The sequence below is a fragment of the Geospiza fortis genome, unplaced genomic scaffold, assembly GCF_000277835.1.
Source record: "Geospiza fortis unplaced genomic scaffold, GeoFor_1.0 scaffold186, whole genome shotgun sequence".
NCBI classification, from domain to species: Eukaryota; Metazoa; Chordata; class Aves; order Passeriformes; family Thraupidae; genus Geospiza; species Geospiza fortis.
Window position 1 is genome coordinate 5,187,443 of NW_005054331.1, and position 23,103 is coordinate 5,210,545.

At 35.7% G+C, this 23,103-nt stretch overlaps 1 protein-coding gene across 1 annotated transcript in view; it reads left to right on the forward strand.

Moving 5' to 3' along the window:
• The first annotated feature begins 1,174 nt into the window (after window positions 1-1,174).
• Window positions 1,175-23,103, forward strand: part of APAF1 (apoptotic peptidase activating factor 1) — a 29,569-nt gene continuing 7,640 nt past the window's right edge. Inside the window, exons 1-21 of the mRNA XM_005421613.3 lie at window positions 1,175-1,314; window positions 1,583-1,772; window positions 3,003-3,200; window positions 4,223-4,406; window positions 7,372-7,484; window positions 8,003-8,134; window positions 8,544-8,782; window positions 9,330-9,497; window positions 10,281-10,412; window positions 12,268-12,381; window positions 12,952-13,130; window positions 14,553-14,679; window positions 16,612-16,737; window positions 17,329-17,460; window positions 17,983-18,108; window positions 19,164-19,325; window positions 19,590-19,718; window positions 20,464-20,589; window positions 21,496-21,615; window positions 22,256-22,381; window positions 22,731-22,856. Of these exons, the coding sequence (XP_005421670.1) occupies window positions 1,177-1,314; window positions 1,583-1,772; window positions 3,003-3,200; window positions 4,223-4,406; window positions 7,372-7,484; window positions 8,003-8,134; window positions 8,544-8,782; window positions 9,330-9,497; window positions 10,281-10,412; window positions 12,268-12,381; window positions 12,952-13,130; window positions 14,553-14,679; window positions 16,612-16,737; window positions 17,329-17,460; window positions 17,983-18,108; window positions 19,164-19,325; window positions 19,590-19,718; window positions 20,464-20,589; window positions 21,496-21,615; window positions 22,256-22,381; window positions 22,731-22,856 (3,087 nt within the window). The 5' untranslated portion in view covers window positions 1,175-1,176. The remainder of the gene's footprint in view (window positions 1,315-1,582; window positions 1,773-3,002; window positions 3,201-4,222; window positions 4,407-7,371; window positions 7,485-8,002; window positions 8,135-8,543; window positions 8,783-9,329; window positions 9,498-10,280; window positions 10,413-12,267; window positions 12,382-12,951; window positions 13,131-14,552; window positions 14,680-16,611; window positions 16,738-17,328; window positions 17,461-17,982; window positions 18,109-19,163; window positions 19,326-19,589; window positions 19,719-20,463; window positions 20,590-21,495; window positions 21,616-22,255; window positions 22,382-22,730; window positions 22,857-23,103) is intronic.

The window sequence follows — 23,103 nt, forward strand, 5'->3', positions numbered from 1 at the left end:
GGGCGGTCTGAGCGCCTCGGTTTCTGTTTCGTTGGCGGCTGGCACCAGCGGCACGGTGTGAGTTAACTCTTTATTTTGTATGTTTGTGGAGCGATTTCTTCTGTATTTGCCTCGCGTGTGGCAGTGTTATTGTTATTGTTAATCGTTTTTCGACCAGGCAGCTTTAGCGTCCCCTTTCCTCCGCGATGCGGTGGGATAAAGGCTTTCTTAACTACGTAATTTTTAGTGAAAATAGGAAATTCTGTCAGCACAGCGGAAGAGGCACTCCACCATGGGCTTATCCAAAGGCAGCTGTTCCACATCTACCCAGCTCCTGAAGGAGAGAGAGTGCCGGAAAAGGCGAACGCTTCTGCGGGCACCTGCATGGGTGTTCTGTGGAGGAGTTTGGACTTGTTTATGGAGCTTTCCATAAACAGGAAGGTGTGATCGGAGAGAGCGTTTTGATCAGTTGGGACTCTCGGAGTCGCTGATCAGTTCTGGGAAACCTTTATGCCGTAGTCAATAGTTTTCACCTGATTTCTTCAGACATTTGGTTTCTTATGATACGGAGGAAGAATGCGAGTTTGAAGTTGTGTGTCCAAATGCTGATAAAGGAAGGTATAGCGTACTCAATGGCAGTTTGGGTGCTCCCTCTTCCCTCATATGTCAGCATCCAAGTGTCCTTGTATGGAGTCTTGAACTCGGAGACAACAATGCGTTTATCCCCTGCAATGAGACCAGTCCTCTTTCTCATCCTGTTGACCCAATCACATGATCCAAGGGCTTGGAAAAAAATTGAAAGATGTAGTGAGTGGAGAGAAGACCTTTCAATAGAGACATTTAGCAAGGTGCTAGTATATGAGAAGCTTGTTGTCTCTGGTCTTGTAGTTCTGAAAGTGTCTGAAAGATGTAGTGAGTGAAGACCTTTCAATAGAGACATTCATCAAGGTGCTAGTATATGAGAAGCTTGTAGTCTCTGGTCTTGTAGTTCTGAAAGTGTTCATAAACATAAATTCATAGGAATGAGGAAAAGAATTTGTGTTTTCAAAATTAGCTGGTGGTTTGCTACTCTTTCTGATTTCAACGCCAAAATTTGTAAGCTGTTCTAGAACTTCTTTCTTCATGCTTGTAAGTTATGTTCCCAGTTTGACTTGACTTCTCTCTCCCCCCCTCCACTCTTTCTCACCCTGAAGAAATATGGATGTCAAGAGTAGAAACTATTTGCTTATGAATCGTGAAGCACTGGAAAATGACATCAAGACTTCTTATATTATGGATCGTATGATTTCTGACGAAGTACTGACATTACAGGAGGAGGAGAGAGTGAGGCAACAGGTAGGATTCTCTCTCACTGCTATTTCTCTTCCTAGTCTACTCACATATTTTACCATCCTTTTTAAAAATAGTAATTTCTGACTATCTAATTCCTGGATTTGTCAAATTCTAGCACACAGTTTTTGTTGCTCTTAATAAGATTAAGGGCTTGGTAAGTTAAAGGCTATTTCTATAACTATAAATTGTCTGTAATTTACAGAGTGATAAATTAAATTATTTCTGAGGTTGCTTAGTTTTGTATAATACCTCTTCTACTTTTTGTTCCTAGAATACCCGGAAGGAGCGAGCAGCTATGCTAATAAACATTATTCTTTCAAAAGATAATAATTCATATAGATCCTTTTATAATGCACTGCTCCATGAAGGGTACAGAGATCTTGCTGCACTTCTTCAGGATGGCATCCCTTCTGTCTCGTCTGGTAACAGAAAGAGTTCAATGGATGGAATGAATTCCTATGGTCAGTGTAACTGCAGCAATCCCTGTGCTTGATTGTGAACACAAGCTGTCTTTTTTATTCCTTAAAAAGCGACTACTTGTTCCAATGAAAATGGAGCAGTTGGTGCATTTGTTTGTTTTGGTAGTGCAGTAACTATGTCTATTTCATCTACTTAATATGGCAGGAGAGTAACAACAGTTAGGATTTTTATAGGTTGTCTTGAAAGTGTTCATATTGAATAATGCTGATTTTAAAAGGCAGGAGAACTGATGCTCTTACAGTTTTCTCTAACTTGTAACATTTTTGTTGTAAGTGAAAGGAAGACTCTCATTTGTACCTATTAAAAGAAAAACTTGTAGCCTCCAAAATTCTGATATTTATCTTGAAGATTAATCTGGAATCTCTCAACCTACACTGATACAGTTGATCATTGATTAGTTGATCGAATTATTAGCTTACTTAATACTTTCCACCATGTCTTTTAGTTACCCTATATAAGTTTATATATAACTTTTACCTGCAGTGTCATCAGGATCATCTTTGAGTGACATGAAATGAATGTGTCATTTCTAATGGGCACAACCTTCTAACTGCATATGACTAACTGCCATATTTACTGGCACTCTGCATTTAATAAGTGGCAAATGCATGTGGAGTTCAAGGCTATCTTAGATAATCAAAGTTTATCAGTTATGTCACTCTATATGGCCACAAAGTGGGCTGATGAAGTGCACATTTCCCCTCCTATTGTGCTTTACCTCTTTCAAGTCATGATATCTCAGCTTAAATCAATGGAAGTCTTGCTTGGACCCCAGTGCTGTGCTGTGAACTGCCAAGGACAGGCCCTACACAGCATCCTTTCTTTTCTGCTACATCCATGGTGTGATGACTTCTGGCTGAGAAACTGACTTCTTTGTTGGGTATAGTGATGTTGAGCTCCTGTGTTTGCCAGTTTCCATGGGAGATGTTAATTCTCTTTTCACTTACAGGGATTAATGTAACAAGCTTTCCTCAGGCAGTTATTAATTTGAGCACTGTTTTAGATAGGGGGCTAGTTACATGCTAAGTAATTTATTTCTAAATAACAATATTTTTTTATTTTTTGGTATTTTGAGTCCAGCAGGTTTTGGGGCATTTTTATGGGACATGAGGTGGGGAGGGAGCCCACTAGTTATTTTGGGTGAAGAGTTGTTTGGTTGAGTTTGAAAAGAATTTATGTTTTATTTTGATGTTTCTTGTTCTTAACTTTAGTGAAGACCATTCTCTGCGAAGGGGGTGTGCCACAGAGACCAGTTGTGTTTGTCGCTCGACCAAAACTGGTAGATGCTATTAAAAAGAAACTGTACTGCTTGGGAAGTAACCCGGGTTGGGTCACAGTTTATGGAATGGCAGGCTGTGGGAAGACTGTTTTAACAGCAGAAGCTTTAAGGGATCCTCAGCTCTTGGAAGGTACTTTCAGAAAAACATCTGTATTTTATAAATACCACTGTAGATATACACATGTTGGACATGTATGGTGCAATATCATATGTCACCTCGGAAGTGTTTTAGATTTCTAGATTTCTTAGGTGATTCTGAAATATTTGCTTGCAACATACAACTTTCATAACCATTTAGTGGTTTAGGACCACTAAGTATTCTATTAATTTTTAGAAAAAGGTTTACAATAGCTTTTCACCTTAGAATTTGCTTTGGTTTTTGAGAGTAGATGCATCCTTAATTAACTTGAAATTGTTATTTCTGTTAGTGCAAAATAATATATTTAGTTATATTCCTTTTGGCCATTGCTTGTAAGGTACTCAGTCTCCTCTCCTTGCTATGTGAGTTTAAAAAAATCTTGCTCTAACTTTTGCATAGATTTTAATAGTGGCAGGCATTTTGGGGTGATTAGTATTGCCTTAGCTTAAAGTAGGTCATAGGTGCAACTGTTTATTGGCATTTTTAAATTTTATTTATTTTTCCTTCCATAGGACACTAGGAGGAGAAAGTAGGACTTGGCATTAAAGAAAAAAATTATGTAGGGATGGGTACTATAGCATCCTCTGCTACACCTGACTCTTCTAGCTGTCTCCTTGATCACTGTTTCAGGATTATTTTTACACCCCAGGCTTTGAACTCTTGCAGTACTACACAGTTAAAATGTAAATGGTAGGTCAGACTAGCAGGAAGATGGATGCAGAAGGGGCTGTGGAGGGACAGGAAGGAAGATGTGTAGAAAAGAGAGACAACAGCATCAGTGATGGTGTGGAATTTCTGTGGGTACTTGCCCTACAGAGTCTACTCCTTTAAAAATAAACAGAGTGGTCTTGTAGAACCACCCTTTGGTGTTAATAGTAGAGTTGCAGGGATGGCTTGCAACAGATTTTAGAGGTTTGTGTTGTAATTAATGCTGACTTACTACTGTAAGTTGGTATAAAATATTTAAAATTATTTAAAATGTATGGCATGATTAATACTGCTTTTCTTTTTAGATTATTTTCCAGGAGGAGTTCACTGGATCTCTGTTGGGAAGCAGGACAAAGCAGGGCTGCTCATAAAACTTCAGAATCTCTGCAGTAGATTGGAACATGACTCCACTCTTTCACAAAGGCCACCATTGAACATTGAGGAGGCTAAAGATCGTCTTCGTTTGCTGATGTTGCGCAAATACCCCAGGTGATGTCAGTAAAATCAAATACTATTCTTTTAGCTGATAAAACTTTGCAGAGTAACTTTGGTCTAATCATCTGAGGTGTCTGTGCTCTGGTTACATGCATCTACACATGTCTACATTTTTGGTTTTTTAACCAACTTCCTAACTTAGGCTAATAAGACTTCTATCCACAAAATATGCTAACCAGCTGTGCAGGAGTCATGTTTGCTTGAAAAAGCAAATAGTGAAATAATGAAGGATGGGTTTGAATAGTGAAAGATGGGAACAAACAACTGGAAATAAGGATTTCTCTAACTTTCAGTGTTCTCACTGTGTGTGTAGACCACTTTATTGATATGTGAGGATCATACAGCAGAAAAAAGGGTGTGTATCACTACAGAAAATTCTTCCTTTCCAGAACAGATGGTGTCTTTAGAAAGTGCTTGGTCTAGAAGTACCAAAATGAAATCAGGTTTTCACAATGTGGCTAATTATTGCCAAGAAACCATTGTCTTTCTCAGTCATTGCGCTGCTTTTTTCACCTTTGAGCAATAGTTTTTGTTGTTTGCTGAGGATTTAATTACTCTCTGGGAAAATTTGTACTAAACTAAATGGGCCTGCTTGTCAGTGAGTTATCTTGGGAATAATACTCCAGCCTTGTGATCTTTGTAGATAACATACTGGCATTTCTCTACGGGGGAAAAAAAAAAATCTTTAATTTGAAGAAAAGATGTGGGAAATATTGACAGGTCCTCCAAAAGAAATCTATCAGCTGAAAGTGCACTTTTCCTTGAAGGATGTGAAGTGGTTGTCTCCACTGACATATTTCTGTTGTTATTTCTTGTTTATTAACAAACAAATCAAAACTCTTCAATACGGAAGTGGGCATGGCAGGAAATAGAGGGGAATGTGCCTGGGAGTAAGGTTCATAGACAGTGCAAGTGTATGGAAACAAAACTTCACTGCAGCTTGGGAAGAAGCTGGTTCTGTTTCTCTGCTTCTAGAATTCTCTTTGGCAGCAAGAAGTCCCTTTAGCTATACCTGGATTCAGACAGCCAACCCAGTACATCTCTTGGGAATAAAGTATTAGACAAAGAATTCAAATTTTGAAGCCAGTATGTTTCTTGGGATTGAATTATTAGTCAAATGAAAAATGGAAACTGTGGTGTAGTTTAGAATAAGAAATTACAGAATTTAATCTCCTGTGATTGTTTTCACAGGGTTTTGTTTGTTGTTTTGGGGTGTGTTTTTGTTTGTTTTGATTTCTCTTTGTTATAAGGTTTTTAAAATAATCCTAATTAGAATTTAAGTTTTGTTGGTGTGACTGGAGGAGAAAAATCACTGGTGCCTAATGAATGGGAGGACTTTGAAGTGCTCAGATTAATTAAAAACATACAATCAGGCTGTAATTAATGTCATCCATCATATTTTCGATTGTGAAAGTGCCACAAAACGAGCCCTTCATGGCTATGCTAGTATTCTTGTGAAGCCTCTGATTTATCAAAGGGTTATTAATAGAAGAGTTGTATAAAAATGAGATAGGGGTATCCAAGACTTAAATGTATCTTTGAGAATGTGGTCTGGTGTGTATACACTTCTTTAAGGAGGATCAAGTCCTTATTTACAGGCTTTGATGGCATAAAAGTCACTTAGCTGAACAAAAATGCGGAAGTTTTGTCATGCTTCAGTGAGAATTGGACAACTTAACCAGTAACTAGTGGAGTGGAAAATTTCCATCCCTTAAAAAAACAAGCAAAGTAAATGTAAACAATTTGTAGGATTAGGTGTCAATAGCTAAAACTCACTGAATGCAAATAACTGTTATTTCTTTTCATACATCTGCTTGCCAGCTGGTCTTTTTGACTTCTTGCTCCCTTAAACTCAGTCTTTTAAAAACAGTTTTCAGTAACCTCTCTGTCATATATAGGCAGGGGTAGGGAAGTCTACTGTACATTATTCTGGTGAGATTCCATGTAGGAACCTACAAATGTGGCTGGCCATATGATTGGAATATATAGTCAGTATGAAATGTCATTTATGTAAGAAGAGCCTTGCCATTCAAGACAATTGCATCACAAGGGGGTTATTCTCATATAGCTTTCCAAAGATACAGGAGGAGTATCCTCCTGTAGAGGAGAACAAAACTGAAAACTCTTGAGTCAAAAGGAAACTTAAATGCTTTCCCACAAAGCTCATCACAAACCTGTGTCGGAGTTATCTAGTTTTATACAACTCTTTTCTTAATTTATGATGCCTAGTGACTTAAAACCAGTAAATATTTCTGGTTTTCCTGGTGTCTACTAATGGAAATGTTTCCCAAAACATTGTTGGCACTTCAGTTGTAGCTATGAAATAATAGATGGTAAATACCTTTTTGAAATAACTGCATTCAGCTTCTTGCACAGTGTTTAATCACAGAATCACCAAGTCTGGAAGAGACCTTCAAAATCATCAAGTCCAGCCATCAACCCAGTACCACCATAATCACCTCTCAGCCATATCCCCTAAGTGCCACATCCAGATACTTCTTGAATGCTTGAGACAATGACTCCACCATCTCCCTTGGCAACTTATTCCAGTGCTTAACCACTCTTTCACAGAAAATTATTTTTTTCTAATATCTAACCTGAACTGCCCTGGTGCAATTTAAGGCCATTTCCTTTCATCCTTCCACTTGAGACATGGCAAAGAGACCAACTCCCGCCTGGCTACAGCCTCCTTTCAGGTCATAAAGATTGATAAGGTCCCCCCTGAGCAATCTTTTATCCAGACTAAACAACCCCAGCTCCCTCTGCTGTGCCTCTTAGGACATTTTCTAGACCCTTTACCAGCTTTGTTACTTAACTGTATTAAGATATTCTGCATACTAATATTAAAAAAAATTATGCAGTGATATTTTGTAAATTATGACAATGTCTTTTTTTTATTAAAATGCAATACTTTATTTTAGCATTAATAGTTGATCTGAAGTATTTCTTCTCTCACTAGGTCTCTTTTGGTCCTGGATGACATTTGGGATTCGTGGGTGTTAAAAGCATTTGATAATCAATGTCAGGTACTGATCACAAGCAGGGACAGGAGTGTAACAGATGCTGTGGCCGGTAAGAAACAGTTTCCTCTCCTGCACCACAGATTTTGTGTGTCTGTGTCTGCAGTTTGTTCTTGTGAGCTTTCAAAAGAATCTGATAGAATCTATCCATCAATCTGTGCACAAGTGGCAAGGTTTTAGAATTCTGCTTTGAAAGACTTTATGCTCTTTGTGAAACAAGTGTGTATGTTATCCTGAAAGTTACATGTTTACATTGATAAGTGCAGTAATTCTCAACAGAAGAAATTAACCTCTGTGACACTGGTGCTGTTAGACTGATTATCTCTACACTATTCACCAATGACTGCCCATAATGCATTTGTAATTGCCAGCTTATAGTCTGGTTTTTTTTCTGTGTATGTGTCTCTAATGCAAACTGATTCTGATAAGTAAAATTTATACTCTTCTTAGTCCTATAAAATATTATGTAAAAAGTCATGAAGCTTTGTTCCAGGTTGTGCTTGGAAAATACTTTGAATTTCCATATGTTTTTTGCATTAGTTGAAATTTTTTCCATGTTTCTGTTTCTAGGCAATAAATACGAGGTTCATGTGGGAAGTGGACTAGCACATGAGAAAGGACTGGAGATTTTATCCCTGTTTGTGAATATGAAAATATCAGAACTTCCAGAACAAGCTAACTCTCTTGTAAGAGAATGCAAAGGTATTCTAGTTGCTCTTTGTCATACAATTTACCACTGAATGTCTTCTTTTTTTTCCTTCTATATTTTGACTTAAAAATAGAGATGGGAACATCCTTTAATACTATATATGTTAAGTAAAATACAAGGGCTTGTTGAATATTTTGGGTTTTTTTTTTAAGCTTAGCAGAAGTCTCATGCTGATTTTTGGGTAGTTTTCTTCAGTGTATTTTCTCTCTGCACCACAATTACACTTAAATTTGGGGACTTTGCAAATGTCTACATGGAGTGTTTATTTTATTTATCTCTGCTCCACACCTCAACAATTTAATCATTGGGAATTGGAATATTACCTCTTTTAGTCATGTGACCACCAACTCTTGGACTGTGTTCCTTGGTGACCTGTAAATTTGATTTAATCTTTTCCTTCAGGTTCTCCTCTCGTGATATCCTTGATAGGTGCTTTACTCCGAGACTTCCCGAGCCGCTGGGAATACTATCTCAGGCAGCTGCAGAATAAACAGTTTAGAAGAATAAGAAAATCTTCCTTCTATGATTACGAAGCCCTTGATGAAGCAATGTCCATAAGTGTTGAGCAGCTGGATGACAATTACAAAGATTACTATAAAGACCTCTCTGTCCTCCCAAAAGATGTTAAAGTACCTACTAAGGTAATAAAAGCAGTGCAGAAACCTTGTGGTTTTTAGAGAAATGCAAACAACAACCTTCAAGAATTCTCAAAATTTATAATTGTCATGTATAACTTTTACAGTATGTAACTTAATAATAATTGCTGGATTGGGTAGATTTGTTCCATTATTGCATCATGACTTGTGTTGTTAGTAGTGAAACTAAAATAATCGTAACTGAATAAACATATTCATACAGTTTAAGTTTAATCTGTATTCAGTGTATCGTTCTTTAATCAGATTGTAATTGTGCTCTCTGAAAGCTTGAAAACTGTTATGTGGAATTTGTCTCCTTTTAAGGTCACCATAAATCAGCATAAATAGACAAAAGATAGGTTAATTTCTGATATCTGTCCTGTGGTTTGGTATGAAGGAATTGGTGACTTATTGAATTGGTTATCCTTTGTGTCTATATTTGTTAATATGCATTTTGTTGACAGTTAATTGGTAGCCTTTTATAATATTCATACAGATCATATTACAGCTTGGTTCTGATTCTCTTTTCTGGTTTTGTGTACATATTTTTTAGGTTCTCTGTATTCTTTGGGATATGGAAACTGAAGAAGTTGAAGATATACTACAGGAATTTGTTAACAAATCACTGTTGTTCTGTGATCGTAATGGGAAGTCATTCCATTATTATTTACATGATCTTCAGCTTGACTTTCTCACAGAGAAGAACCGCAACCAGCTTCAGGTAACATGTCAAATGATGCTTGCATTCAACTTTACTCTCCAAAGCTGGGCATCTTTCAGAGAATGTTGCTTTGTTAAATGGTGCCCTGAGGAGCTTCATAGCATAGGTCCAAATTAAATTTAACTTAAGGCTGAATAATTAAAAATATTTATTTTCAACTTGAAACTATGAGAGGATTTCTTGATGGTTCCATCTGCAGCTAAGAGACTAAACTGAGAGAAGACTATAACCATTATTTCTCTATCAGATGTTTCCAGCAGGAGATGTAATGTTCTGCTGTTGGTTCCAAAGACATCAAGGCCCTACCAGATTAGAAGACTACTTTAATGCAGAGAAATGCTTTTTGCTCCTTTTTTTTCAATTTAAGGCAGTACTTGCAGGAACATGACCTATAAGTTGGGCTCAGTTTCAGTTCTGAAGTACAAGGCAAAAAGAGTAGATATGAAGAAAAGGCAAGTTTTTTGTCTTGCTTTAGAAGGATCCTTTTTCTTTTGTTATTGTCTACCCACATTTAAGATGAAGAGAGATTTGGTAGCTAATCTCAGTCTGAGAAGGAGGGTTAACAACTTGCTTTTGTGTCTTTCAATATACAGAGAATGTTTCTGGAGAAGTCTTTAGCAGTAAATTAGGTTAGGTGTACAGTTTTTGGAAGGTAAGCTTTCTTATTTCACTTGTTAACGTATTACAATTGAGAAATAATATTATTCCTCAATGCTATTTACAATGTAATAATAATACTTATAATTCCTCAGTGCCAAAACTGTGTTTTTCTTCACTTTGCAGGAGTTACATAAAAACATAGTAAATCAGTACAAGAAATACTACAAGCTTAATACACCTGTTCTGTCTCAAGAGGATTGCATGTACTGGTATAACTTTCTAGCATATCACATGGCAGGTGCCAAAATGCAGCAGGTGGGTTCTGACAGGTGTCCTGTGCTTCCCTTTTTCACCCACTCTTACCTCTGCTTTTCCCTCCAGGCCTTCTCCCAGTTGAGCCTCTTTTCCCCTTGACTTCAGTCCAACTGGGTGAACACTCAACATAGAGTCTTTAGGAGGTCTTCTGCTAATCACTGTCCCTTACAAAAACTACTTTATTTCTACCCTTTGTATCTTGTCTTTTCAACCACTTCTTGAGAAGATTTTCTATCATAATGGCTTCTGGTTTTCTTTTCCTTTTTAAGAAGCTTTAATAAGAAGTTTTTTCTAAACCTTTTTGAAAACTCAAGCTCTCTTTATTGTGTAATAATACAAGTAAATTGATTTCATCAGAGCATTTTATCAGTTAGTTACTTTTTTATCATCAGAAGTCTTGTTAGCTTTTTCCTCTTATGTCATAGAGATCTGTGTGTAAAAATTCATTATCTGATTTTGATAGCAAAAAACCCCCATCAAGAGTTAGATGGGCAAGTCTCTTGTTTCCAGAATTGTCTTGGCACCTTAAAAAAATTGCTGTAATTTTTGCCAGCTACTCTTCTTTAGATATTGAGCTATTATGAGAAGGAAATCATGCAGAAAGATTAATAATTGGTAGTTTCACTTGAATTTGAGTTTCAAATGTCTTGAATAGTGTTTGTTAACAGCTAGTCAGAATGGTTGTTAATTGCTTTATTTCAAAAGTACTCAAACCTTTTCATTTGAGCTTATTTCAAGATGGTTCATCTGACATCATATAATACACTTCATGGATTTATCTCTTATAGGAACCTTCATAATTGATGTTGGTTACAAGTCTAGGTGTTTTGAATCATATTTATATCTAAGTATCTTTAGTTTCAGTGTGTTGTGAAAATGTGTTTATTGGCAGCCTTTCTACATTTTGCAGGATTAGGTTCTCAGAAGTCTTTAGCCTGGCTCATTGTGATTATATGCTTCCTAGAGATTCTATTCTGTGTATCACTAATTTTTCATTATTTAGAAATTATTTCTACTTGTTGGAAGGCTAATAAAGCGAGGAGGCATTCCTTTTCTTTGTTTAACAATGATAATATTTTAATTCTTGTGGTATTTACTGATTTAAAATTGGAATATGCTTTACACCTGTGCAGTGTTGCTGCTAAGCGGTTTTTCTCGAGGAGGTCTAAAGAAAACATTGGACCAATACTTGTTAAAGATGGTCATCTAATAGGGATAAAGTTCAGTGCTTTTTTTTACCTTGCTCTTTAATAATATTGACAGACCTTGTGTGCCCAACCTCATGGTTTGGAGGACCACGAATGTGGGAGCAAGGACTTTTCATTTGTGGGGACAGATGTGAAATTGTAAGGGACTGGCTGGATCAGTTGAATGTTCACAAGTCCATAGGGCCTGATATGATACAACCCAGAGCCCTGAAGGAATGAAAGGATGTTATAGCAGGACTCCCTTGATCATTTACCAGTGGTTTTAGGAGATTCAGCATCTCTTAGGAAGATCAACAATCATTATTAGCAGTGATCTTTGCTAGACTGGACTACAAGAAGCTTTTCCAGAGTTAAGTAAACAGGTCTCGTGTGCTGCAGAAGTCAAGAATTGCTCTGTACCTCCACCTCCTGTCTGCCTAGCTGTATCAAAGAGCAGTTTAAAATAACAAACTTAGCCTTGTGTACACTGAATTTTTATAACTGAACAATTAAGATGCAGGAAACGGGAAATTGCCTAAGTTTTCAACCAGAGACAGTTGTACCAAAGTATATGAAATACCCAATGTATTTCCTGTGTTTTTCTTTTTCCCCCTATGTAGATTCTGTCGTGAAACTTACAGTCTGAACTTAAATTTGTATTTTTTTAGGAGCTCCGTGATCTTATGTTTTCTTTAGATTGGATTAAAGCTAAAACAGAATTGGTGGGGCCTGCTCACCTGATTCATGAATATGTAGAATATAGTTCAGCCCTGGATCAAAAGGTATGATAATAAAAGGTAAATGATCAGTCATTTCCAAATATAATTTTCTATTTTGTAATTGCATTTTGTTGGATGTATGTATATGGCAGGTATATAGAACACTTATAAAACCAAAACATGAAACCAATATTAAATTGAACTTTAACTTGGAGAAGATAAAAATGAAGGAAACTCAGTTTTCTCTTTGTTTTAACTTCAGTGTGTAAATGGTTGACCATGGAACTCAATAGCTATAGTGATCAATACCTATGGGTGGGTATGTAAGGTACTCTGCTTTTGAGGAGGTGTAGAATTATGCTGACCACTTGGAAAAGTCTTTCTGATATTTCACACTGCTTATTGAATAAATCACTATTGCTAGTATTCTTTGAAAAATAAGGATACTGTGCTTTCTGAATAGGATAACGAAATATTTCAATCTACTGTATGTATTTGCTAATATAACTTAATAGAAAAATAGAGCCAAGGGCTTCTGTAAGAGTATTAGCTGTATAGAAATTTTAAAAAGCAAGGAAATAAATCCTAAGATTTATTTTTTTCTATGTTATCAAATGTCTGCTCTGTATTTAGGATAGTACAGTGCGTGAGAATTTCCAGGAGTTTCTGTCCTTAAATGGGCACCTTCTTGGCCGGCAGCCGTTTCCTGACATCATCCAGTTGGGTCTTTGCCAGCCAGAGACATCAGAGGTGTATCAACAAGCCAAGCTGCATGCTCAAAGGGAAACAGGAACATTTTATCTGGAGTGGGTGTAAGTAGCTGCAGCCCGTCTGCTGATATGCTGATCCCTTGACCAAGGAAGTCATTTAATGTACAACTAAATACCATGTATGGTAATAAAAGGATCTGTGTAAGAACTGCTGGAGTTTTCTTCTGAGGAAAGAAGGTGTAATAGTTTTCAAGAACTTATGGGAGAAGGGGAGCCCATGATAAGGTGACAACTTAGCAATAATTACATAAAAATAAATTGAGTAAAATATTTACTTCTGTATTCAATTATTGTTCCTTTTTAATATCAATGCAAAGATGACAATATGATACTTTAAATCTTCTTTAAATAGTTTTATTTTACAATTAGAATTGTAGTGCCAGTATTTGGTATGTTAGCGTATGCTTTTAGGTTTTGAAGTAAACTGTGACTTTAAAAAGGAGAGCATTTGTGCCAACTTGCAAAGTTTTATAAAGTAGCGAGATGGGAAATTGTAATCTCTACACAACCTTGAAACTTCTCCAATTTAAACAATTCTTTGCTGTTACTGTATTTTTGGAAGTTGTTTAAGGAAAAGATATACAGATCTACACATTTTTCCAGCCTTGTCCAATAGTCAGTTGACCACATAACTCTCTTTGATTCTGTTTGATATTTCTCTTTTGATATTTGTAGTACTTGGTACTTATAAAACAGAGTGACTCCATGTCAAGCAATTATAGTGGCAGGCAGATTATACAAGCCAGGCAGATTAGTCCCCTCTTTGAATATTTGGTGATTTTATTTAGCAAAACTGCTTGGAAATTACATACTTCAGGAGAGTCAATATCCAGTTAGTTCAGGACAGAGATGTTTTGGTCATTATCACCAAGGCATCTCATTACAGTGCCAGCTTTCTGTGTTAAGATCTGGCTAAACAGGATGACTGTGATTGCTACTAACTCTTAAGTTTTTGTTGAATTGAGGCAAGAGTCATCTAAGGTGAGTTAGATCCTGTACCTAATCTGTGATGGAAAAGTGGTGGAAGTCACAGATCTTATTTAGCTATCTAGTGATAAGAATCGAGCCATTGTCATGGAAATTAAGGAAATTTGCACAGATCTAAGCAAATCTACAAGTGTTTTTTAATATGCTTGAAAAGGAAGAGTTCTACTGCCGGAGAACAATAATTCTCAGGAAAAAGTCTATATTTGGAAATAGCATATTTCAGATTGTAAAAATGTTATCTTTCTTGGTGTCTAAGCTGTAACTGTTGGAGCACAATATAAACCTTTGAGTGAATGTTGGAATTCGTGTTTCCTTTATTAGTTCAGCATGAAGGCTGAGAGGCAGGGTATAGTGGGTTGGTTGTTTTGTTTGTTTATAAAGCTTGCTGCTCAATACGTGTGAAAAAGTGTTAATCTTCTTAGAGATGATTTTGAATAATACAAAGGCGCTCATCTAAATAATTGTCTTATCCTGTAGAAATAAAAAATCCTTGAAAAATCTCTACCGTCTGGTTGTTCGCCCGCATAGAGATGCAGTTTACCATGCCTGCTTTTCTAAGGACAGACAAAGAATAGCATCATGTGGAGCTGATAAAACTCTTCAGGTAAGACACCTGTGAATGAGTCAAAAGAGATGCTGTTTACCATTTCAAAAACATTTGTTAAACAGTCTTGTCACTTTTCTTCTGTTGCTATGTGGAAATATTCGGATCTAGGTTGTAATTGGAGACAAGTGATTGAAAAGGATGTATTACTGCATAAATGCCAAGTTGCATGTTTAGAATAGTAAACATTATCTTCAAGAGCTGAATGGTGGGATTTTAGGGTTTATGCCCTCACTGCCCTAATGTGTGAACATGAGATGATATGGAAAAGGTCACAGCCCAGCAATGCACCCCAGCTTATTTAATATTTGCTTGCAAAAAATGTTATTTCCAGTCACAGTAGACCTGCAGTACTGAGGAGCAGTAAAATGTTTTACAGCTGTACTGTTTATATGAGTTGGTAGTAGATGTTATGCCACTTTAGTGTTTAATTAGTTAAATGCCTTAACGCATAAGAAATACATCTGTGGAGAAAACGCCTGAAGCAGAGGACAGTATTAAATTGGACACAGGCCCAAAGTGCTTAGAAAGCAGATTAGAGGAGACAGAGAGGAATGTGACTAATATAAATTTGCCAGCAGTCTGCCTGGAGGGGAGTCAGCCAGCTCTCAAGAAAACTAGCAATCAGCCAGCCAGTAACATGGTAAAGTACCCATATTCGGACAGCCAAAGGTAAGGGAAAAGAACAGCTTTGCTGCAAACCTTTGGTATTGTTTTGGATGCTTGAGAAGTTGAGTACTAAGTTGCTGCTCATTTGGCTACTTACTGTGTTGTTACTGGGTTTTTTATTTGCTTATTTTATTTGCTGGCCTGTACAGATTTATGATCGTGGCATCCACTTAGGAGGTGCTGGTGGATGTACTCATGCTGTGCTGTAGTTGCTGTGCTGGGCTTCTGTACTTAATGGCCTCATTATTGACACTGCAGATTGCTTATTTTATTTTGTTCTTCATTTTACACCCCAAAAAAACTAAATCTGTGGATTGCAATTGCATTTAAACTAAACTTTCATTCAAGAAACAATAGGAAAATTAGTCATAATCCTTTTTTTGTTTTTAAAGTTTGAGCTTATTAATGTTTTTTTTCTAATTATGGCTTAAGCTTTTCAGTTTTCAAGGCTACTTAAAAAAATGATTGCTGGATTAAGAACAGATACTTTGCAGAACTTACTGTGAAGGTAGATTTCCTGTTACTTCAGTACTTAAGTTCTTATTTGAACAAATACCAACTATTTAATTGTCATTGGTATTTCTGTTCAATAAAAAAAATCTGAAAAGTGCTGTAAAGAACACCTTGTGGTTTGTTTTAATAATTAAGAATATGTAACCTAAGATGGGAAGGGACACCTGATTTCCACCCCCTGCCCAACCCACACTGTAAAGTTAAATCCCAGAATTTAAGGAAATGGATTAATATGTAGCACTTTTCCCCAACTGTCCTTTCATTGCCTATGTCTAACTTGAGACTGAAATGTGTGACAATTTTTCTATCAATTTTTCCCGATTTATTTTTGGTTTTTTGTTCTTCCAATCATCAGTTCTGTTGAAATTCTTACTTTAGATGTATGGGTGTCCCATACATATAAAACTGGAATCTGTAGTTTTATAAATATCTTAGATTTTGTTAATAGATTGTGTTTTCCAGTTACTGTTAAAATAGGCTGTGAAAGGGCATGACTCTTAGCTTAGAGTGGGGGGTAGAACAAAAGTATTTTGAAAAATCAATTTTCACTAATTCTCTCTCTCACAATTTCTATCATCCTTGTAGGATTTTAGAATTATGTTATTGACCCTGAAATTATTAATTCTTTCAAAAATCAACCCATTTTTTAAGAGCTTGCATAAAGAGAGTTGTTTGAGATGATAAAAGAAACTTATATACATGTTTTCAAACTGTTTGCGAGTTATAAGGTTTTGCTGTTCCTTGTTTTAGGTGTTTAAAGCAGAAAGTGGAGAGAGACTCCTAGAGATAAATGCCCACGATGATGAAATACTCTGTTGCGCTTTTTCTGCTGATGGTGAATTTGTAGCAACTTGTTCAAGTGATAAAAAAGTCAAGGTAAGGAAATTAAGAAAAGATTATTCTTTTTTTCAAACTCATAATTTGAATTTCTGTTTAACTAACTCAGCACAGATTCTTAAAACTAAAAGTGTTTTAAACTGTCTTAAATATTATGTGGATAATTTAATACTTGACAAACAGAAAAGCCCTACTTGTTAAATAAAATAAGAGACTTAATATTAACATCATGCATGCAGAATTAACCACTTATTTTATTTGTATCATCTCATGTTTCTTTTTAACTAGAACATAATTTGTGAGTCTAGTCCTACTCATAACATGAGATGAAGCTATTTTTAATGCTCTCTTTTTTTAATGCTTCTTTTCTGTTACCTGTGAAATAGTTGGGATTTATAATTCCTCATTATACTAGCAAAATCTTGTTGGAGTTTCAGAATTTATCAGATTCTAATCTGAATGATGACCTTTCCTTTCATAATGTCTTGCTTCTTTTTTAAATATATAATCTTCCCTCTTCAAAATATTTTTGAGGTATTATTAGAAATGTTTTAGGCATAATTTCCAGATTTTAAAAACAATTACTTTAAATATATTTAAAAGTGTGTTTCATCTTTTAATTCTGCCTAGGTGTGGAATTCAAGAACAGGCCAGTGTAGGTGTGTGTATGAAGAGCACTCTGAGCAGGTCAATTGCTGCCAGTTCAATAACAAAAGTGGTCAGTACCTTCTGGCCACCTGCTCAAATGACACTTTCATCAAAGTAAGTGGAAAAGGGTGAGATTATTCTCATGCTGTTTGTCATAACAGGGTAGTTGTTGATGCAGAAATTTATCTAAACATGGTGAAGTAATGGTTTTTTAAATGAGCCTGGTAGAGGAGACATGGCAACAGATCAAGAGTGTTGACTACAGCTCTGTTATCAGATTTCAGCAAGGCAGAATAGAAGTGTTTATACTTAGAAAAGGAGAATGGTCAAGCCCTCTGTTGGTAGGGCATGAAGGTGAGGGCTTTGTCTGATGATATTCAGACTGTTTAAGACTAACTTAAGATATTTAGATTTATGTAATTCTGATGTTAATAGTTTTCGTGTATCTTACCAGATAGAGGTAAATTGTAGGGTAGCCCAGGGCATAGCATCCAGTCCACGAGCATGTGGGTAAAACTAAGAAAGAACAAAAGTGGTGTTTTGGTTGCCAGTGTATGATTTTGAGAAGAGCATGAGTGATCTGTCTTTGAATAATTCATTAATGTGATGATCTTTATATGTTTATTTTTCTTACAGATTTGGGATTTGAATGGAAAATACTGTAGAAATACCATGATAGGTCATGAAAATTCTGTCAATCACTGCAGATTTTCACCAAATGATGAATATGTTGCTAGCTGCTCGACAGATGGAACAGTAAAGGTATACAGAATATTTTTAAATCAGCCCTTTGTTTTGATGATGAATGGGTAGGTTTTGCATCAAATGCAAAATATGTGTAAGAAAATTTTGTGTCTGCAAAATCAGCTTTAATGCATTCAGTCCTGAAACAGTTGATTATTGGTCCCATTTGTAATGCAGGATTTTGAAATGGCTTGTCCAGTACCAGGAAAAAAAGTCGACTGCTTGTAATTGCAAATAAATTCTAACTAGCCTAATTTTGAATGTTTTTGCCCCCTAATGCACTTTGTTAAGAAAACTTGAGTGGGGAGTAAAAATTCTTTACCCAGAAACAGTAGTACGTTTTTAGGTTAATTGAAAGTTTTGTTGTCTCTGAAAATGAATCATCAGGAGACATAAAAATTAAGAGCAATTTCCATCTGCTGTTTTCTTGTATGCACTCGAAGAAAACTGAGAGCTTTGTTTTTTTCTGAGAGTGTAAGTATTTTTATTGCTTTTAGTTGCAACAGAATTATGCTATTTCACAATTGCAATTCTTAAAACACTCATGCTTCTATGTAGTTGCTAAATCAGGAAGGAAGGATTGCTGTAGCTGTTGTTCGTAGGGAAAAATGTGGTGAAGGGAACAGAAGTGTTCCCTCGATTGTTGAAAGGTCCCTCAATGAAATTAAGGTGCAAATCTAGATGTGTACCAGATTTCTTATGGTTAGTAGATTGTTTACAGAGTTGCAGGGCAGGTGTTATTTTTGGTTTTATTCTTTTTTTTTAAGTAGAAGTTCAGGCAGCATTGTGGCTAGAATGATAGGAGGGAAAAACCCAAGGAGAAGGTTCTGCTACAGCATAATCCTCTTTGTGGTTTGTTTTTATTTTTTAATTTGTTTTTCTCCTTTATTCACAAGTCCAAATTATTTATATATTAGAAATTCTAATGCTATTTGTTGACTAGGGAAAGTAATAAAGGGCTTTTGTATTTTGTTCTCTGCTCTTTTTTATTAAGAAGTAGTTGGGAGCTCTCTCCTGTTGTATTCTGTACCTACATCCATCAATACATTGTGTCTATTTTCTGTTTATTCCAGCTTTGGGAAGCACGCTCAGGAAATGAACTGAAAAGCATTGAGATAAAAGATTTCTTTAAAAATGCAGATGAACAACCAGATGATGTGGAGGTTTTAGTAAAATGTTGCTCTTGGTCCAGAAATGGTAACATGATTTTGGTGGCAGCCAAAAATAAGCTTTTGGTAAGTACCTCACTTTAGTAATCTTTTGGAGATAGTGTATTACAAAATAGGTAGAAATTATGATTACAGATTAAATTCCAGGCCATTAAGATCTTTCACATAGAAGTGATTTCAAGTGTGAGTAAATAAAAATATATGGTCAACAAACCTGTGACTAAGAGAAATACCTTCTGAATTCAAGAATGTAGAGTGTTGAGCATATAAGCTATTTGTCAGTAGTGAAGTCATTTAAACAGGGTTTCTATTGTAATTATGTGTTCCCAGCTTTTTGACATCAACACCTGTGGTTTGTTAACTCAAGTCATTGTCAGTCATCACAGCACAATCCAATACTGTGACTTCTGTCCTGGGGATGAATTAGTAGCAGTTGCTTTGTCTCACTGCTCAGTTGAGGTAAGTGTCTGCCATATACCACTGAAGATTACTTGCAATTTAAAATGTTACATTTGTCCTGATAGTTTCTTGTGTGCGAAGATAAAACACGTGCTGTTTTTATCAGGCTTTTGGTGTACTCCGTTCTTTTTAATTTTCATTTGCTCTTTAAATTTAAAATACCAGCTAGGAAATAACGTTTTAAAGTTACATGTTCATTTTGGACAATGGAACCCACATTTATCTAAAACTAAACTAGTCTACTAAGTGTATCTATAGCTACTCTTGTCCCTCTCAGGAATATTGCTTAACTCAAACCAAACCCTCCTGTGTGCTGGCACATAAGAAGGAAGGAAACATCTAGAATAACTTTGAGGCTAGCATGACTAGAGTAGGTCTGTACAAATATCAAGTTTGGGGTTGGGGTTAGTTTGGGGCTTTTTGTTGTTTTTGCCTTGGGGTCTTTTGGTTTTTCAATCTGTATGGTCAAGTAGAACTTGTATTTTCTTTATAATGTGATTTTTTTCCCCCGTGTCTTTTAAAATCATGGCAGTCAAAGAGGCTGCTGATTCCATTTCCCTGACCATTGAAATCTGATAAGCAGGCACAGTTCTTGTTACATTTGATTTCAGAATAAGAACTAAGAAAATACTAGAAGACATAGTAATTGTCTTAGTAAGTAAATAAGTAATTAGTGTATTTGCACTATTTTCACTGTAAATGCAATTTAAATACTTTTGGGTCTTTGTTTCATATTTTATTGTAGTTATGGAATATTAAGTCTTTATCAAAAGTGGCATATTGCAGAGGACACATGAGCTGGGTTCACTGTGTGACATTTTCACCAGATGGATCTTTATTTCTGACTTCATCTGATGACCAGACAATACGTGTAAGATAACTTTTCTTTTTTGAAATATCTGAATTTAGATAGGTATTAAGTCACCCGTTTAAGGAATTTTTTATTGTCAAATACATATATAAAATACATAAAAATATACTTGTGTATTTTTATATAAGGTTATAGTTAATATAAATTTAAATATTTGTTATAAAGTAATTTACATATACCATAAAATGTGCTGGCTTTTTTTGCTTTATTTACTGTTTATCTAAATTTCCTCTTTGTCTATATGATTTTTTAAAGTTTGGTTGCACTTCAAGAGTATTATAACCTTCTATTTTGTTTTGCCCTTTATCTGAATTGGGAATTTTGAAGGTTTTTCAGGATTCTAGCAGACTTGATATGTTTCATTGTTAGGTATATTTGCCTGTTAATATTTAGGATAGATTTCTGTAATTTTAGTATCTCATTAAAACCTGTGAAAATACAACTATATCTTGCCAAGGTAACCTTTCCCTTTCTCCCAAGTTAACACATAGATTCTTGAAATTTGGAAAGCAATTGAAATACAAAAATCTGAATTTTTATATTTTATATTTATATTGTATTTTTATATTTAAATCTGTATTTTATATTTTTATTTCATATTTTTTGTAATTGGATTTTAATGCTGCTCTTTGAATTAGAAAATTTTGGATGTTACAGCTGTGACTCTAAACACAAGGGAGTCTTGTAGTCAGTGTGGAAAAAAAAGTTCTATTTCATCTGTTGGAATCACTGTGGTAACTGCACAACTTTCCCCAGTATCAAGAACAGCAGAAGCATAATTTTCATTGTTTTAAAAAGTCAGTGTTGCTTAAACTTTATGAGCCTTATGTTTAAAGGTGCTGTTACTCAGCAAGTTTTACGTCTTGTTCTTTAATAAAGCTAATGAAATACTGTGTTCTTCAACAGATCTGGGAAACAAAGAAGGTGTGCCAGTCTTCTGATGCTGTGCTGAAGAGTGAACTGGATGTTGTGTTTCACAATGGTGAAGTGATGATTTTAGCCATCTACAATCAGAAGAATTTACAAGTAAGGTGTATTTACCAATATTTTAGGATGTTTGTTACCAGCAAATCTCAGTAGAAGACTGAGGAAGCACTGGAAGAAGCTCTTGTTCTTGGCTTTGAGGAGTTGAATCTGTAGCAGATGACTCACTGTGTGATAACATTTTTGTATCTAGAAACTGTGCCTAGTTTAGTCAGTGAAAAACTAGAGTTTGAGGGGAACTTTCTGTGTGATGTTGAAAATGAGTCTGGATGCAAAGGACCAGAACTCTTATCCCTTCATGATGGGGGTCTGTGGGCCCTCCAGGTGGCTCAGATGTGCACAGCAATGTGTAATGTGTACAGCACCTATGGACTGGCTGGTGTTACACAGCAAATGGTGTAACGCTCCAAAGCTCTGTGTAACAACTGAAGGAATCATCTCAAACTGGGGCAGTGGGAGGTGTGTGCACAGATTTGCACTAAAGGAAATAGTGGCTACACTCTCACTACTGTGGGCCCTGCCACACCAAGTGCTAAGTACACCAACATCCAAAGTTTATGAAAGTAACTCATAATTTAAAGTTCATAACTGTTCCCTTTGGCATTGTTAGCTCCATGTTGTAATTTATTTAAGTTCAAATTTTAAAATATTCTAATACCTTAATTGCCTTCCTATTTTACAGCTTATCAATGGAAACACAGACAACGTTATTATGCAGACAGCAGCTCAAGAATCCCCCATTTCCTGCTGTTGCTTAAGTGAAGATCTTAAATTTGCAGCTTTTGGACAGGAGAGTGGAACAATAAAGGTATTAAATCCTAAATCTGTTTTTCAAAACAGTAGGAAAGCACTCCTCTTTATGTTTTTTCTTTTAAAATAAATGTTATTTGGATGATGTCATACAATAATATTCTTCAATGTAGTAATTCAATTTACATTTGTGAATTATGTCTAAATTAAAATAACTTAAAGGTAATGCTAATAATCTAGCTCTGAATTTCATTTTACCCAGACTACACTAATAGGAATTTTTGGTTGTTCCAATCCAGTGACTTAAAATCATGTATTTACAATCTCATGTAATTTAAGAATTTGCATGTTCTTTTTTTCTTCAAATGTGTCAAATAAATGCAATTATTGTATTCTTCATTGTAAAGGTACTACAGTTATCAGATGGGAAGGTTCTGAAGTCCTGGGAGGCCTACAGGACATCTGTGCAGCACTGTCAATTTACAACCGACTGTCAGACTCTCATCTCAAGTGCTCATGATTCAGTTATACAGGTTTGGGCAATATTTTAAAAGATAATGCTGTTACTTACTTAAAATAAAGGGCTTTTATACTATAGATAACATAAACTCAGTAAATGACTACTGTCTTCTGCATTGCTCCATCCAGGGGCAAGGGACTATAGAAAGTGTAGCTTTTATTTATGCCTTATGTGATAATGAATATTACAGACTTTCTATTTTTACTGCTGTGGATGCTAGAAAGGCTTTGGGAAGAGTAAAAGAAACATTAGCTGTCAAA